The sequence below is a fragment of the Athene cunicularia genome (assembly GCF_003259725.1).
Source record: "Athene cunicularia isolate RWA chromosome 1 unlocalized genomic scaffold, athCun1 chr1_part2, whole genome shotgun sequence".
Taxonomy (NCBI): domain Eukaryota; kingdom Metazoa; phylum Chordata; class Aves; order Strigiformes; family Strigidae; genus Athene; species Athene cunicularia.
The window spans coordinates 13959568-13974794 of NW_020799092.1; the positions used below are offsets into that span (position 1 = coordinate 13959568).

Here is a 15227-nt window from a genome sequence, read left to right on the forward strand (position 1 = left end):
TCCCGAACGAGGAGAAGGAGCAGCCCGCTGCCCCCTCCCCGGCGGCGGGTTGCCGGGAGGCCGCTTTGCCCCCAGCTGGGGCGCACCGGTGCCTCACCCGGTCCAGGAGGAGCTCCGGGCAGGCCCGTCCTTGGCGGAGCAGGGCCCGGGTGAGGGGGCTGCCGGGCCTGGGGTGTACGGTCTCAACAAAACCTACGACGGTGTGGGTCAGCGGCACGGGCGGCTCTGCCAGGAGAAAATTGTGGCATGAAAAGGACATAACTGCACTAGCAAGCTGTAAGGGGCAGGTGTTCCACAATGCCTTCGGGTCCTGAGGCTTTTAAACCTCATAAGCATCAACTTTTTCCCCAGTAGCATCAGACCACCTTGTAGAGGTCAGCAATAAAAGCCGCCTGCACCACACCTCTTTGCAGCCCCCAAAGTGCACGATTCCTCCTTTCTAATAAGTCTCACCCACAAGCACGTTCCCCAGTCCATTTCCAGCTCTCCCAGCACTGTGCTGGGCTTCAGCAAAGACCCAGGGCCAGGTTCTCATGAAGGTTGAAACAGCGTGGTGAAGTCAACAGCGATGGCAAGAGCAAGGGCTGAGCGGGATCATGAATGGACCTTTCCCATGCCCAGAACTGAAGGCGTAGGACACCCAGGCAGCCTGTCCCTTTCCAGTCGGTCTACTGGGCAGGAGGATAGGGCAAAGAGAATGTCAGTGTCTCCTGTAGTGATAAACTCGCTCTCAGATACATTAGCAAATATCCTACAATAATAAAAGAAAAACAAAACCTATTTTTTTTTATGATAAATGGCATGAAATGTTAGTATCATATTCCCTTCAAGTATCTTCAGGATTAGGGAGTACACAAGTGTTCTGCATACCCCTTTTCTCCCAGAATACGCCACTTCTTCTCTGTAGGCCTGTAACTTAACTTACCTGCTCCTCAGCACCAGAATTCAAAGCCATTGCAGGTCAACACAAACACAAGTGCAGCTACTCCTCCAATCAGCAAAATCAGGTTTGCTGAAAAGGCTGGATTTGCTACACGGTACCCATCGCAACCAAATAGATACCTTGCCAGCTTTACAAACCCTATATATAGTTATCCTATATCCCAAGGGAGCACAAGTTTTGTGTTTGATTACTGTGAACTGTTTATATCGAGGAAGCCAGCAGCAGTTCCCAGCAGTGTCTGAAAAAAATCAACCTGAAGATGTACTACCTTTCCCTCTTGTGATCAGATTCCCACGGGAAGAAAACAAAACGGAGAGCCAAAATGGAGCTGTCTCTGACATGGCAACCACAGGACCAGGTCTGCAGAATACACAGCAGACTGCTCTTGCTCCTTATCTGGACAACCTAAAAATGACATTATGTGCTACAAGAACCATTTAGAAGGAGCTTCCCTTTTGCTTATATTGAAACGAAATGTTTATACAACTTTGGAAGAGTTTTAACTGCTTAGTCACTGGGGCTGGATGGCAGTCATCTGCTCAGAAAGTAGGTTATAGGCTCAGTGTCATAGAATTCACAGAGAAAGAAATTTCAACATACAAATCAGAACTACTCTTCATGGGGCACTGTACAAAAGCAAACAGTTTGCCATCATGTGCTTCAGCAGCAGCACTGGGCACTCAGCTCAGGCTTTGGAAATCATTGATCTGCTCCCTGTCCATTGGTGACCTCAGCAAAGGACCTTGACACAAGCCTTGTTTTCTCATCTTCTGAGTATAATAAGATCCTCTGTAAAGCATCTTTATAATCCTTGCACTATAAGGTATTTTGATGTCATACTCATCATTGTGACAGCTGATGCAGGTGAAGCACGGGAGGGCTTTACCCAGGATTTTGTCTCCAGATTTCATTTGACATTGCTCTGAAGATGGCAAGTCCTGCCTCCCCAATGTTCCACAGGAGCTTCCTCTTTCACAGCAGTAGTCCTTAGGTCATCTGCCCCATGAAGAAAAGCTCTCTGTCCATCAACACATGTTCTTAGCACCCAGGGGTTACCCAGACAGTATCTATAGTCACCAGCATGCAGCAGCAGTTTAAGAGAAGAAAACTAATTCCTTATTTGAAAAAAGGTGGATGTCATGAAGGGTAGGATAAACAGTAGGTTACCTGCTTTAAGCCACCTTGTGGTGCGCCTGCTTCTCTTCAGTGACTTTACGTAGTTTTTAATTTCAGGCAAACCAAATCATGCCCAAGGTATGTTTAGGCATCTACAGCAGATAATGTAAATATGTGCAAAACAGATGCTATTGTACTAAAATCATGTGGTCTTACAGGCTATGCAGAGCTTTTCACTGAAACGATTTCTACATGAATCCCTGGATATCATCATGCTCAATTTACAGCAAAGTAGACAGTACATCAGCAGGAATAAATCGGTCTCCACTAAAGTCCAAAAGTCTCTTGAAACAAGCCATCATGCTTAAGGTTGCAATGTTTTCCCCATTATCAGGGAATAGCTTCATATTCTTCTAAACTCAGTTATTCACTCCATCTCCTGTCAGGGACCTTGTTCCCACTGGTCTGCAGGAACTTACCTGGCTGACTACACCTGTTGTGGGAATAAATACTCCAGGCTCCAGTTTCAGTAGAGGAGCACTAGTCTCTTCCACTGACTCCACTGGATCTGGAGGGATGTTTCCACATGCTGTCAGCACCAACCCTTCAACATTGCTGCTTCAGCTGGCCTTCACTGAGTGCCAGTGAGCTAGACAGAGAACAAGCTCACCAGGAACACCAAATGTCAGCACCACCCATTACCAGTAAAAGAATGCCTGGCACACAGTGCCAAGGGAAAGCCTGCCCTGAGAGAGCTGCCTATCATAATAAACACCATCTCTGTCTCTTGCTCTGCTCTTCTTTCCAAATTAAATAGGAAGATAATTATCTCAACACCCCACCACCCCCCCAAAAAAAAAAAAGTCTTGAAACCTTGTTCAGAGACATGGGTTGCCCGGGCTGGGTTCAAATATTGAGCCTAATTAACAGAACAGAGCTGAAATAAACAGAGGAGAAGTTGTTTATTTTCTAAATAACTCTAAATTTATTCATTACCCTAGTAAAAAAAAGGTTGGATTACAAGTGTCTGAACAGTATAAAAGTACAAAACAGGTTCCATAGATTTCTAATACATTAATACAAAGTGCATGACTACATACAGTTCATTTTGCATTACTACTGGGAATGGAAGAGGTGGGAGGGAGTAGGGGAAGCAGTTGGTGGTTGAAATCTAGTAATAAATAAATAAATACAGAAGAGATGATCCGTATCAGAGCACATCCTACCACCAATACTGCAGCCTTAGGTGTACAGAATTACTGATGCTGAAAACACAAATTCAAATGAAAGCAGATGTCTGCAAAAACATTTCGGACTCTTGCTCAAGCCCTTATTAGACATGACCAACATAGTTAAGCTGTTATAAAAGCAAGTATCCATTGTATCTGCAGTTGGACTCAATGATCTTAGAGGTCTTTTCCAACCTAAATTATTTTATTTGGTTGCAGATGAGAGCAAGGTAGGCAGCTTTGATCTCCCTTTAGAATCTCAGAGAGTTTAGGAAAAGTAAAAGACGACCAATTAAAGGGAGGAAAAAAAACCCAAAACTCTGAGGATAGAGACTCCTCTTAAAACCTGCATATATTTCCCTACCTATATTTTCATTTGCTAAGCATTCCTATTTCAGGAAGTGAGATTACATGGAAATCCAGTCCTAAGCCCTACCCACCACAGTATTATGCCAATGACTCTCACAGAAAGGAAAGCTTGTAGCAATCCATTGTAGAATATCCTAGAAGAGTAAGAAAAACATCCCCCCTCCCCCCAAAACCAGAAAATAAAAAAAAAAAGCAGAATTCCCAGCTTACACAAGTTAAACCTTCATAAAAGGAACATGAAGCAATTGGGAGCTAAAACTGCAGCACACTCTTCCAGCAAGCTGCTTTCACCCTACAAGCAAAGTGGAGTTAGAAGGAGTGTCACAATGGTTTGCACACAAGTTTGGGAATCCATGTAAGAAATACTATCTTTTGATGATGTATGCAAACAGAGCTGCCTCAATTCAGTACAGCACCATTCTTAACAAAACTTTTCATACTCAGAATTTACAAAAGCATTGCTTTGGTGGTTGTTTAAAACAACCAAGACACAAACAGAGAAGCACCACAGGGGAAGGGTTCCAAAATAGCAATTGTGAATCCAGACCCCAGGCTGCAATCAGATTATGTCCCCGGACCAGAGCCTGATTTGCTTAGCAAGGGGTTTGGTTCTATGTCAGGTCCAAAACCAGCAGAAGTCTGGTCTGTGGTCACATTTCAGCTGCACTGGGCCAAGAGATAGCAGTTACTCTGTTTTGGCCATCATCTACACCTAACTTGGGCATCAAGATGTTTTCTTGGTCCATCTCTGATCACTAGTCAGGTACTACATGAAGCCCAGAGTGTCTGCTGCTGGGTTAAAACAGTCGTCCCCCATTTCACTCTCTTCAATTCTTAGGTAAATCTTCCTCCTTAGGCTAAGGAGGAGAGCTCTCCCACCCCTTCTGAAGAGCACTTTATGTCGAGGGCCTTCTCGGATAACTACCACTTTTAGTAGATATGTCTGCAGTTTACCAGTCCGTGTCACATCGCAGGGATGAAATACTTATCTTTGTTACGTCAGTAGTATAGGGTGAAATCTCCACACCTTTAAAAAATATATATTTATATAACTAGAGAGGTGACATAGCATTTCTATGTATTAGTTCATCTTATTGACTCATAATGGCTAACAATGAAATATTTTCTTGGGGATTTAAGGAAGGTTACCAACCAACTTTGAAAAAAGCCTTACAGCCACTGCTTCTTTCAATACAGAGACAGGAACTACATATACTTTAATAGACAGAACCCCATCCTCATACTCACTTGTGAAGCAAGTGGGGGGCAGGGAGGGGCAGAGAGGAAGATTAGACAACCTTGCAGCAGCATTCAGCTTTGCTAAGTGTTCCATAGCATCTTAAATATTATGTACAGTCTTTCTGAAAGGATACAAACTGGCTTCAGAGTTTGTGGAATTGTAGCAGTAAAACCCAAAACAGTTCTAGGGAATAGTCTTTTGGCAGCATAGCAGGTGTCCAAAGTGAACAGTCACTTCTAGTATTTTTCCAGAGAATAATAGGATCTATATAGCCTTCTGCAGCTATCCAAGGAAGTCACCACTCCTCCTGGGTGGAGATTGCTGGAGATTGTGGTCCTTCTTGTTCTGGCTTTTCAGTGGCAGACTTTTTATTGCTACAGCAAGGTTTGAAGAGATGAGTGTCTATGAGGACTTCCCCAAAACGCCCTTTGTAAATAATTCCACAGCAGACTTTTTGCCTGAAACAAATGGCAGGGAGAGAAATAGTTTGTGTGTTTAGAATATCCAGAATTTACAGAAATGCGAAACATCAGTTTGACCCAAGACGCTACTTTTCTGAGCCTCCAGCTCAGAGGATAGGAGGGAAAAGGCTGCTCAAAAAGAGAAAACAAGTCTGTGTCTAAATCCACAACACTGCTGGCGGGGGGCAGGAGAGGAAAAAAAAAACCCAACCAAACCCATGTCAATATGTCAATACAAAACTAAGTCTCCTATTCTGCTTTACAGAGAAGCCTCAAATACACAGCTATCTGGGCTGAACTAACCTTGACAACAATGCACTTGCAAACACTATTTGAGAGGAAGCAGCAAAGTCTCAACAATTTCAGTAGAGCAATTAGCTAAACAAGGCATTACTGTACCACAACAGGCAATAAAAGATAACAAGCTCGTCAGCTCCCAGAAAACCATGTGATTTTCCTCCCACTCGATTTTTTTTTTTTTAATTACTACCATCACAGGTCAACCAAATCAAATGCTATGTTTTGCTGGCAAGCTGAGAGCACTGTTGTACTTGGTAACATATCCCATCTACGGAGTATAGTTTTAAGACAAGATAATGACAGGAATATTATCAGTTAATCCTAAAAATGTAAAAATATTTTCTAGCACCTGTATTAGTATTTAGGGAACTGGAGGGAGATAAGGGAAAATGTCTTAAAAAATACAGCATTTCTTTCTAAAGACAGACAGATATTGTATAATACCCCATGACTTAAATTATATCCTCAATACAAATTACATTCAGCAGCATCAAATTCCTGAGGAAACAGAATCAATCACTGTGTATGTGAACTGTCTGCACAGGGGGTGCATTCTGTTACTTTTTACCTTTTCCAATATGTGAGATCTAAAAAGGAGAAAACTGGTGTTCTACTGGACCCAGCGCTCATCTCTGTGTCGGAGCCATCGTCAGACTGGTTACTGTAACAGGGTGACTGCGCTGGGGAGGCGCTCGAAGTGGTGCTGTGGGCATCGGAATCTGTAAGAGAAAACATAAATGCAAGATCAGGACATGTATCCAATGACTTATCCCCTTCCTGACTTGTAAAAAGTCACATGTGGATTGGAAACAGTGACAGACTTTTTTAATTAACAAGGTAAACCTAAAAATGACAACCCATTTTTCAGTTGCCTCTGCTGACTTCAAGAGAGATTATCTGTCAGCATTTGGGAGACAGACCTCAGAACTGGAGAAGGTACATGAGGGACTGGAAAGAGGTTCAGGATCAGGCTTCAGTTCCTGTCTCTCTAACATAGCCTATGCAGGCCATGCTTTGGACAAGATCCTAGTCCCACTCTGGAATCACCGGCAGATCCTTGAAGGCAATGAGGATCTGTGCTTCACACCTAGTACTTTCTCCCTTACTGTAAATCTCCTTTCTTACCCTTCCAGTTAAAAGTCTTGCAAAGCTCTTCTCATTAGTACAATGGGTTAGGTAGTACTGACCTTTTGCTGGATTGAGACTATGAACTATGGACTCAGTGCAGACACACACCTTAACAGAGGGCCTACTAGCCTACCTTTTTGTTATCATCTCTAGCACCTACAGTAACACAAATAGATTAACTACAGCACATTGAATGAGGAGATACATGCTCTTTAGGTTAGAGCCTTTACTGATTCTTTGGGGAGGCTTTTCCTTCAGGCCAGGTAGGATAACTGAAAGAAGACCAAGTCAGCAACAGTTAGGAAGGTTTGCTTTAGAGGAAAAACCTAAAGCACTGGCATGTATTTAGAGCATAACAGGCAGATGGTTTTGTTGTAAAGCTATGGTCCAAATCCTTTTTGAAGAGTCTAAGTGCTAGTGGAAGGAAATCACTGAGACCAGCAGAGGAATGTGTAAGGAAACTATACAGAGGAAACATGTTAGTAATTTAAAGGGAGGAAAAAAAATTTTAGGCTAAATAGGTAGCCTAGATTATTTTTTTTTTTAATACATGTATGGAAGGAAAAGATTGATAGCAGTATCAACAGAACAGTGCTTCTTGGGAAAAACTGAAAATGGCCATAGCATGTTACTGAGAGCAGAGGGAAACCTAACTTCAGTTTCAGTGAGGGTCATGCCCAAGAAGATTTTCTTATAGAGACATGTCATTTAAGTGTAGGACATAAGCTACAGGCTTTCAAGCCAGGTTCCACACTCCCCCACGCCACTTCCCTACATCTGTCTCACAGCCCACCCTGCACACAAGATCTTCCTCCTCACTCCACCCCCTCCCCAAGTCCTCAAATGAGAGGTTGTAAAAACAGGGAGCGCTCAAACATGTGAGTGTATAATTGAATCTAGATGGTGATTCAGTTTGGCCAGTTAGCAGAAAGCAATGTTAGGGGGAGACCAATGTTTATTGCCAAAATCTCTTTGGATCCACTTACTGTGCCGCTTGAATTCTTTCTGCAGTTTGCTGATTTGATTGCTCTTTATTCTGCTTCCAGAAAGAGTTTTCATTTTCTTTGGTTTCAGTGTTGTTTTAAGACTGGGTCCAGCCCTGGCATCTACCACCTACAACACAGAAAATGCATGCATAATACTTCTGCATCGTGCCCAGATACTGCCCTAGTCAACATACCTGTACTGACTTAGCTGAACACGTTCAAAACCAGTTTAGTTAAACCAATGCAGTTCTGTGCAGACACTCTTATGTTTCATTTAAATCTGGTTTGTAAGAGTTTGTAGGAACATTGAGCAAACTAGTTTAAAAAGCACATTCAGTTCAACTTTTGCCTTCTTCCTATTTTTGACAAATTGTTTTATAGACAACAGTTGTTTAAGCCCATACTGGTTCAGTTAAGAGTGTCTGCCAAGCATTTGGCTTGAGTTTTGGTTGCTTTTTTTTTTTTTTTTTAAATCATCAGTTTAACTTCTGAATAAAGCTAGTGGTAGTAATAACCACAGTTCTGGATTCCATTACCATCAAGGATTCCTGTATAAAGATTATAACGTACACAAAGAATCCTGATCATCTTCCCAGCCCTAGGCCCAAACTAAATTAGATGTATCAAAACAAAATATGAGTGGGAATAGCTGCGAGATATTAGTCATTGTAATTATCTGACTAAATGACATTGATTTATGTGTTGCTTGAGCAAGTCACCTTGCTTGTTCAAACTATTAAAAAAAAAAAGCCAAAAAAGGAGCAACCAATTCTGGATAGAGGCCAAACTTGAAATGTTTTGAGTGTTATAAGAGACTTTTGGACAAAGTTATGAGCTTGTGAAAACAAGGAATTACAAGGTAAATTAGTCTGTGACTCCATCCCAAGCTTGCATAATCACCATTTGCACACAAGCCAAATAAAGACAGGTAAGAGCCACGTAACAGGAACTACTCCAGGAAGGAATTAGAGATGCTGAGAGTGGGAAAGGAGAATGTAAGGGAAGTATCAAACCCCAAATTCTTGGCAGCACCTCCCCTAACTAGCAGGATGGACTATGGCAGAGATGAGTTAGTTTTGGGGTAGAAGAGAAATAAATGACTAACATGATTCCAGTTTTTTTTTGATCCCGCTGGCAATTTTTTCCATCTTTTCACCAAAAGGACACAGGCATTGCAAATATCTCCTGAGCGGGCCTCATGGAGCCTGGTAAAAAACAAAAGAAAAAAAAAAAAAATCACTTGACAACAGTTAAAAGCACACCCCCCACTTAGTAACAATAAGAAGCATAAAAATTGATGCAAGTGAAGGGTTCTCAAGTTCTGTTTTTCAGGCATTACATTTCACCTGGGGTGCTCAAACATTGCCATTTAAAGAACAGGTCTCTTACATCTTCTAAGTGGAAAGCACTCTTCCATATAGAAATAAAAGGTGGTGTAATCTGCCTCCAGAGGGACAACAGTCCCAACACCTTCAGTTAGTTTTGGTTTTAATAAAAACCTATAAAAACCCACACAGTTCCAGCAAGTTGGTTGGTTTGATTGGAGGAGGAAGGAAGAAGAATAATCATATTCCTTGGATGTACATTTTGGAACAGACCTCAGAGGTCCAACAAAAACTTATTCAGCTCTTAACTTTCTCACAGAGATTCAAGGATGAGTAACAAATACCACCTGAACACACTCCCACATAAGCGTAGGATAAGGTTTCAGAAACAGCAGTTGCTGGAATGACAATACTCATTCCTTTTAACAGGCTCTCTTTAGAAATCATCTCTACTGCTAACCCACACTAAAAGAAATATAAAGGAGATACAGTGTAGAATTTTTCTGCTGTTTAAATGGGAAAACTTTGAAGCAATTTATAGATTAATGGGGCAGGCTCAGATAAGCCCTTATTTGCTCAGCATTAAGACTGCATTTTTACCTTGGCAAACATATTTCAAGATAGCACAAGACCAAAGGCCCTGGTACACTACAAGCTTCTTTACTGCAGTTAAAAAAAAAAAAAGGGCAATAGGTCTTCACACAGTCTTTCCACTGCCAAGGACAGTAGCCAAGAAATAAGGAAAATTATCATATCAACACCAGATTTATGTACAAAAATCCATAGTAAATACAAAGCACTATAAATCTGTATGTGAAAGGAGTGTTTCTAGAAAGAGTGGGGGGAAAGAGGGGAATATTTCTGAAGATTGCAAAGATGTACACACAGTTAAGCACTTGAGATGAGAGCTGCAATACTGATGTGTATATAGTTTTTAAAGTGATGCATGAATGTTCCACTTGGGCCTAAAATTTTGATGAGAGGTAATCCACAAGACTGGGAAAAAAAAAGCAGAAAACATCTATTGACAACACAGACTTTTCCCAGGGGAAATAATTTCACGGACAACTATAGCATGAGAAATTCTTTTTTTTTTTCTGAAACAAAGTAAAAATTACAAGCTATCACAGAAGAATGTGCTTTGCTGACAATTCAAGGACACAAATTTACACAGAATTTCAAAGTTCTTAAGTATTTCAAAAAAGCTAAAATGTCACAGCGACTGGTACAAGTAATCACTGCTATTTATAGCTTTGCTTACCAATGCCTTCAAGTAACATTATGTGCAACATTATCTAATTGGAAGGTTAATTGCTTGATGCTTACTTTCCATCAGAATGGACTTCTAATGAAAAGTTTTAATAATATGTTGATATGCCCTATTTGAACAAAAGCACTAATACCTGAAACGGGGTACTCCACATAAATTCACTGGAACTGCTAAATTTTTACTCAAGTTTTGTCTAAATTGTTGAATCTTCAGAGCCACATAAAACTTGTTTTCCATCTTGTGTAGGAATGTACACCTATAAGGAACAAGTGCAAAATGCACAGTCTGATAGGTGTCTAAATCCTTGCCTGCGCTGGCATAACACGAACCTGACCCTTCACTGGCATAAACTACAGCGGCTCTTCATTGGCAACAACAGCAGATCAACAACCAGATGGTACCATACACAGCAGCACAGGGTCCAGACCCTCCTGGCCTGGCCAGAAAAGCTGTGAGGAAGCTGAAGCCAGCCTTCCCCCATCACCCACCTCTGGTAAACCAATCTTTCAGTCTTCCAGAGCAAGGACAGCATGTCAGGTTCATGGCTTGCACGATGTTGACTAAAGAATCTTACCCAAAACAATTCTGGAAATCCTTTTCATAACGTTTGCTGTCAGTGAACCGAGAACTGGAAGACTTAGCTCTGCAAATACAGCAGCCCTCTATACTCCGATACATCTTCGGTTTGTGAAAGCCAAACATCTTTTCCTCCCAGTTGTAGTCTGTGAAAATAGACAGAAACTGGTGTTACTTACCACTGTTAGATATGAAAGAAAAACCTGGGCAATGTACTGGGCAAACCAGAAGTAAACTATGATTCAGGATAGGAAACTGCTAGATTAGGCCATAGTTTTAACCTGCATTGCTTCAGAAAGGCAGATGCACCTAGAATACACCTTCTTACTAAAACAAAGTAAAAACCCAAACCAATAGTTAGAATATTAAGCAATACCCAGCAGGGCTCCCGACAAGATCACTTCTGCACAACTCTACTCTAAGGGCACATCTGCAACAGCGCAACCCAGAGGTGTGAATGCAGCTGCCTTGGCTAATGAAAGCCCATGTGTGTGGTAAAACAGGCTGCAGAACAGACCGTGTGAACCTGCCCAAGCCCCTGGATAAGCTGGATAAGTAGTTGGCAGCTGAACCCTGGGTCACTGGCAGTACCTCGTCATCATCACTGGCATTTGTTGGAAATATCCCTGCCAAACTTTGTTGAAAGTGAGTAGGAGTAATTTTAAATGAGCTGCAGTCATACCTCTAGGGCTGTAGGGCAGACATACCTGAAAAGCTGCCCTAAAAACAGCAGGGTGGAGTCCCACCCAGCCCTCAATGGCCATGTCTGCACTGCGGGACCCAGGAGCACTTCTCAATTCTCAGGCCTGGGTGCACATCCCAGCTCTGTGTCAGCACAGGCTCGGTTCTTGCCCTCCCACCTTCCCCGCCCTGCTTTCCATGGGAAGGAAGCCTAGAGAGAAAAGGCCAGGGGAGCAGGACCCTGGGGCACATTTCAGCATGCGCGCCTACCACACATCCCAGCCGACGCTGGAGCAAAAGGTACTCTGTTTACAGGGAAGTTGTTTCTTCTTAACCACCAGCTCTGCAAACTCAGCACCAGCTCAGAAAGCCAAAAGCCATGCCGCTTTTAGAGGTCTGTCTATCCTTTTCCGTACACCTGGGCTGGGATTTGCTATCAGAGCAGGTAACACACAGTGGAGGCGTTTTCCAGGCAGAAACTTTTAAAGTTAGTTACAAGTGGATTTACTGCAGTCACCACAACAAAGACCCTTTCAACACATGATGTTCCCCCCACCAAACGAGTTCTCCCCAGGCACCAGTTACTCCCCAGGTGCGGACTCCTGTTATGGACAGCCTGACATAGCATGAGAAGCTGTCAGAGCAAACAGAGCTCCCACAGTGCTTCAAAAAAAATAAACCAACAACTGAGCAAAACTGGTGCTGGGTCTGGACGCACCACAAGCCCTTACAGATCACACAGCATCTGTCCTGTAACACAGGTGGAAATGGTTCCAAGATGTTCTCTTTTAAATAGAGAATGGTGCAAGGTTTGCCTCAACCACCTGCTGCAGGGAGTAAGCAGCCATCTCTGCTGTTTATCACACACTAACTGCTCAGAGTGCACAGGCCACTGGCTGCAAGAAGCTCCATGAAAATAAGCTCCCACTGCTGAGAACTTCTGCTTTTAAAAAATTAAAATTAGATGAAGCCACACAAATAACACAAGATTTCCCCTTCTTCCCTTAACAAAAGGCCAAGTTGCTATATTCTTGCATCTCCATCGCTCGTGGGCAAGTATGGTGAGAGGGAACTTCCAGTCACTTCTCAGTCCCAGGCATTGCCAACACACAGCAACCCAACTTGGGTTACTGGTGAATGTATGTGGCATATCTTCCACCTGTGGGAAGGTAAGGGACATCATTCTAATATCCAACAAAGGGACAGAAAAAAATTAACCTGAAATCTCCAGTCTATAGCACCAAGATTTGCCACATCGTAACAGCAATAAAATAATTTGAGAAGCAGGTTCAGGTGAGGTCAATATTATGTTTCCACAAAACAACCATCAAGCTTACCTTACTGAGAAAGATTGCACACAAGGGAAAGAGATCCCACACATTTTTGCAGGACCACAGCAAAAGCTAGTGAACTACCCAGGTGCAGTCACAGTCCTCCACACAGGTAAAAATATACTCCCCCACCCCAGAGGGGAAGACCATAATAGCATTGCAAGATAAACACACAAGGCTCTGCCCAAGGTTCCTACGCTCCCGAGAACAACAGAAAAGCAAAAATTATATCTAATATTGCGGGTTAATATTATTAATAAACAAATCTATGAAGGAATTAATAACCAGCTGAAAGTGTACATGTTCACATTTCAGTCCAGCATACTATAATACAAGACCACCTGGTGCCCACTGAAGTTGTCTCCCTGCAACTGCTACTGCACAGACAAGTAGAAAGGCACAAATCAACTCTCCAAAAAGCTTGTCTTGACCAAAACCCTTGCACGGAGTCTGTTGATGGAACTGAATGCTAAGGAGGCCCTCGAGGCTTAGGCCAGAGATAGAGGGGATAGTCTTTCCCTCCTGTCCCAACTCATGCTGTTTTCCACAGGCTCGAAGTGTTGTATTCCTTTCCTCTTCAGGCATATTTACAGCACAAAGAACTCACCGAGGGCTAGGATATCCCAAGGATGATTTGTGCAAATAGCAAGCACAGCCACCCCAAATGCTGCCAGGCTTCTTTGGAGATCCACTGCTTCCTCTGTGAGGGTAGCATTGGCCTGGACGCCAGGAGCAGCTGTAACAAGTAAAAGGCATACAGCTAGTGACCTGCTGAATGCGTTTGTTGAGGGACTATTAGACTCAGAACTCCTCCTCTGCTTCTGCTTGGATATGTTTTCAGGGACATGTAGCAAATGAATGCACGACCAAATCAGGTTAGTATCCCTGGACTTGACAAATAAACAAGAGAGTGTTTAAGCAAACACTTAAAAGAGTACGCATTTTGTTTCTTAGTATCCCATGTGCTTCTTCAAAAGACAGTCTCTTGAGGACACTGTTTAACAAGCCTCTGGAGATCCAACAGCATGTTCACCTGGGAATTTTCAGCTACTGAATAGCAATTTTAGATTTTATTTGACTACCCCAATGTTAAATCTGTGGTCTGGTGCTTTTCTTTAGAAAGTCAAAGACTAACTGCAGACACTTAAGCAGCAAGAACATCTTGATTGTTACAGGGCAAGACACAACTGCTATCAACAGTGTGATTTACTTTCTAACCTGGTTTCTTCCAGAAATCCAGATGCTGATGAGATGATCTGTCACCAGCCAGTATTTATACCATGGTAGAACAAAATGCACATTTTACAATTAATGTTCTGGCAAAGACTGGCATCAGACATATATTTTGAAAATATTTTGTTTTGCATTGTTGCTGCCATTCGCACAGGAGCAGCCTTTCAACACCATCTTTCAATACAAGGGAAACTAGTGCCATCTGTTTCCCACTTGATGAATGGTCAGCAACAGTATTACCATGTATCACGCCTGAATGGGGAAGAGCTAGAAGCAAAACCGCAAGTGAAACAGATTTCTGACAACTGCATCGGAGTGCAGTTATAAATGGAAGGCGTCAGTCCAGTTACATATTTAATCCTAAACAGTTGCCATTTGACTATTATACAATAAATATTCTGTCAGCTGGAAAGCTTAATAGCGAACATGTACTTAGAAGCACATATGACTGTGCCCTTTAAAAAGTTCTACTTGAAAGCTTCGCAATTTAGATCTCAAACTAACACTAGGGAGTTAGACTGCCAGCTACTGTAACACCCGAATCTTAGCTGCGGAAGTTTAACCAATGACATTTGGGACAGATAAAAAGATGGCAAGTAGGAATGAAGTAACTTCCATAGAAGTTAAAAAGCATTACACATGACAATTTTGCCAAATTTAAGCATGTTATTAAAGTATATGACATCTTTTATCTTTTAAATCACCAGTTGCACAGAAGTAAAAGGGACAGCTCACCATCAAAGAAATCAGAAATCCTAGTGGAGGGTGTCATTCTGCAGAAATGGAGATTTACCTGCACTAGTAGGGGAGCACTACTCCCCCAAGTCAGAGGAAAAGTGGTCCTTCTCCACAGTCTCCCTGAAAAAGGAAAAGTTGCTATTCCTCCAAGTTCTACTTGAAACAACTGCTTCAGCAACTTGAATGATCTCAGAAAAGAATACAGGAAAAAGCTCTCTCTATCCCTCTGCCCTCTCACTTTTGGAAAAGCAGCATCATAAAATAGATTCGTCTTGCAAAAAAAAAAAAAAAAAAAGCATTT

At 42.3% G+C, this 15227-nt stretch overlaps 1 protein-coding gene across 1 annotated transcript in view; it reads right to left on the reverse strand.

The window, feature by feature from the left end:
- Positions 1 to 3022: 3022 nt before the first annotated feature.
- SINHCAF (SIN3-HDAC complex associated factor) overlaps positions 3023 to 15227 on the reverse strand; it is a 13304-nt gene continuing 1099 nt past the window's right edge. Inside the window, exons 2-6 of the mRNA XM_026840978.1 lie at positions 10942 to 11089; positions 8878 to 8977; positions 7773 to 7899; positions 6227 to 6377; positions 3023 to 5355 (exon numbers count right to left, since the gene is read on the reverse strand). Of these exons, the coding sequence (XP_026696779.1) occupies positions 5193 to 5355; positions 6227 to 6377; positions 7773 to 7899; positions 8878 to 8977; positions 10942 to 11069 (669 nt within the window). The 5' untranslated portion in view covers positions 11070 to 11089 and the 3' untranslated portion in view covers positions 3023 to 5192. The remainder of the gene's footprint in view (positions 5356 to 6226; positions 6378 to 7772; positions 7900 to 8877; positions 8978 to 10941; positions 11090 to 15227) is intronic.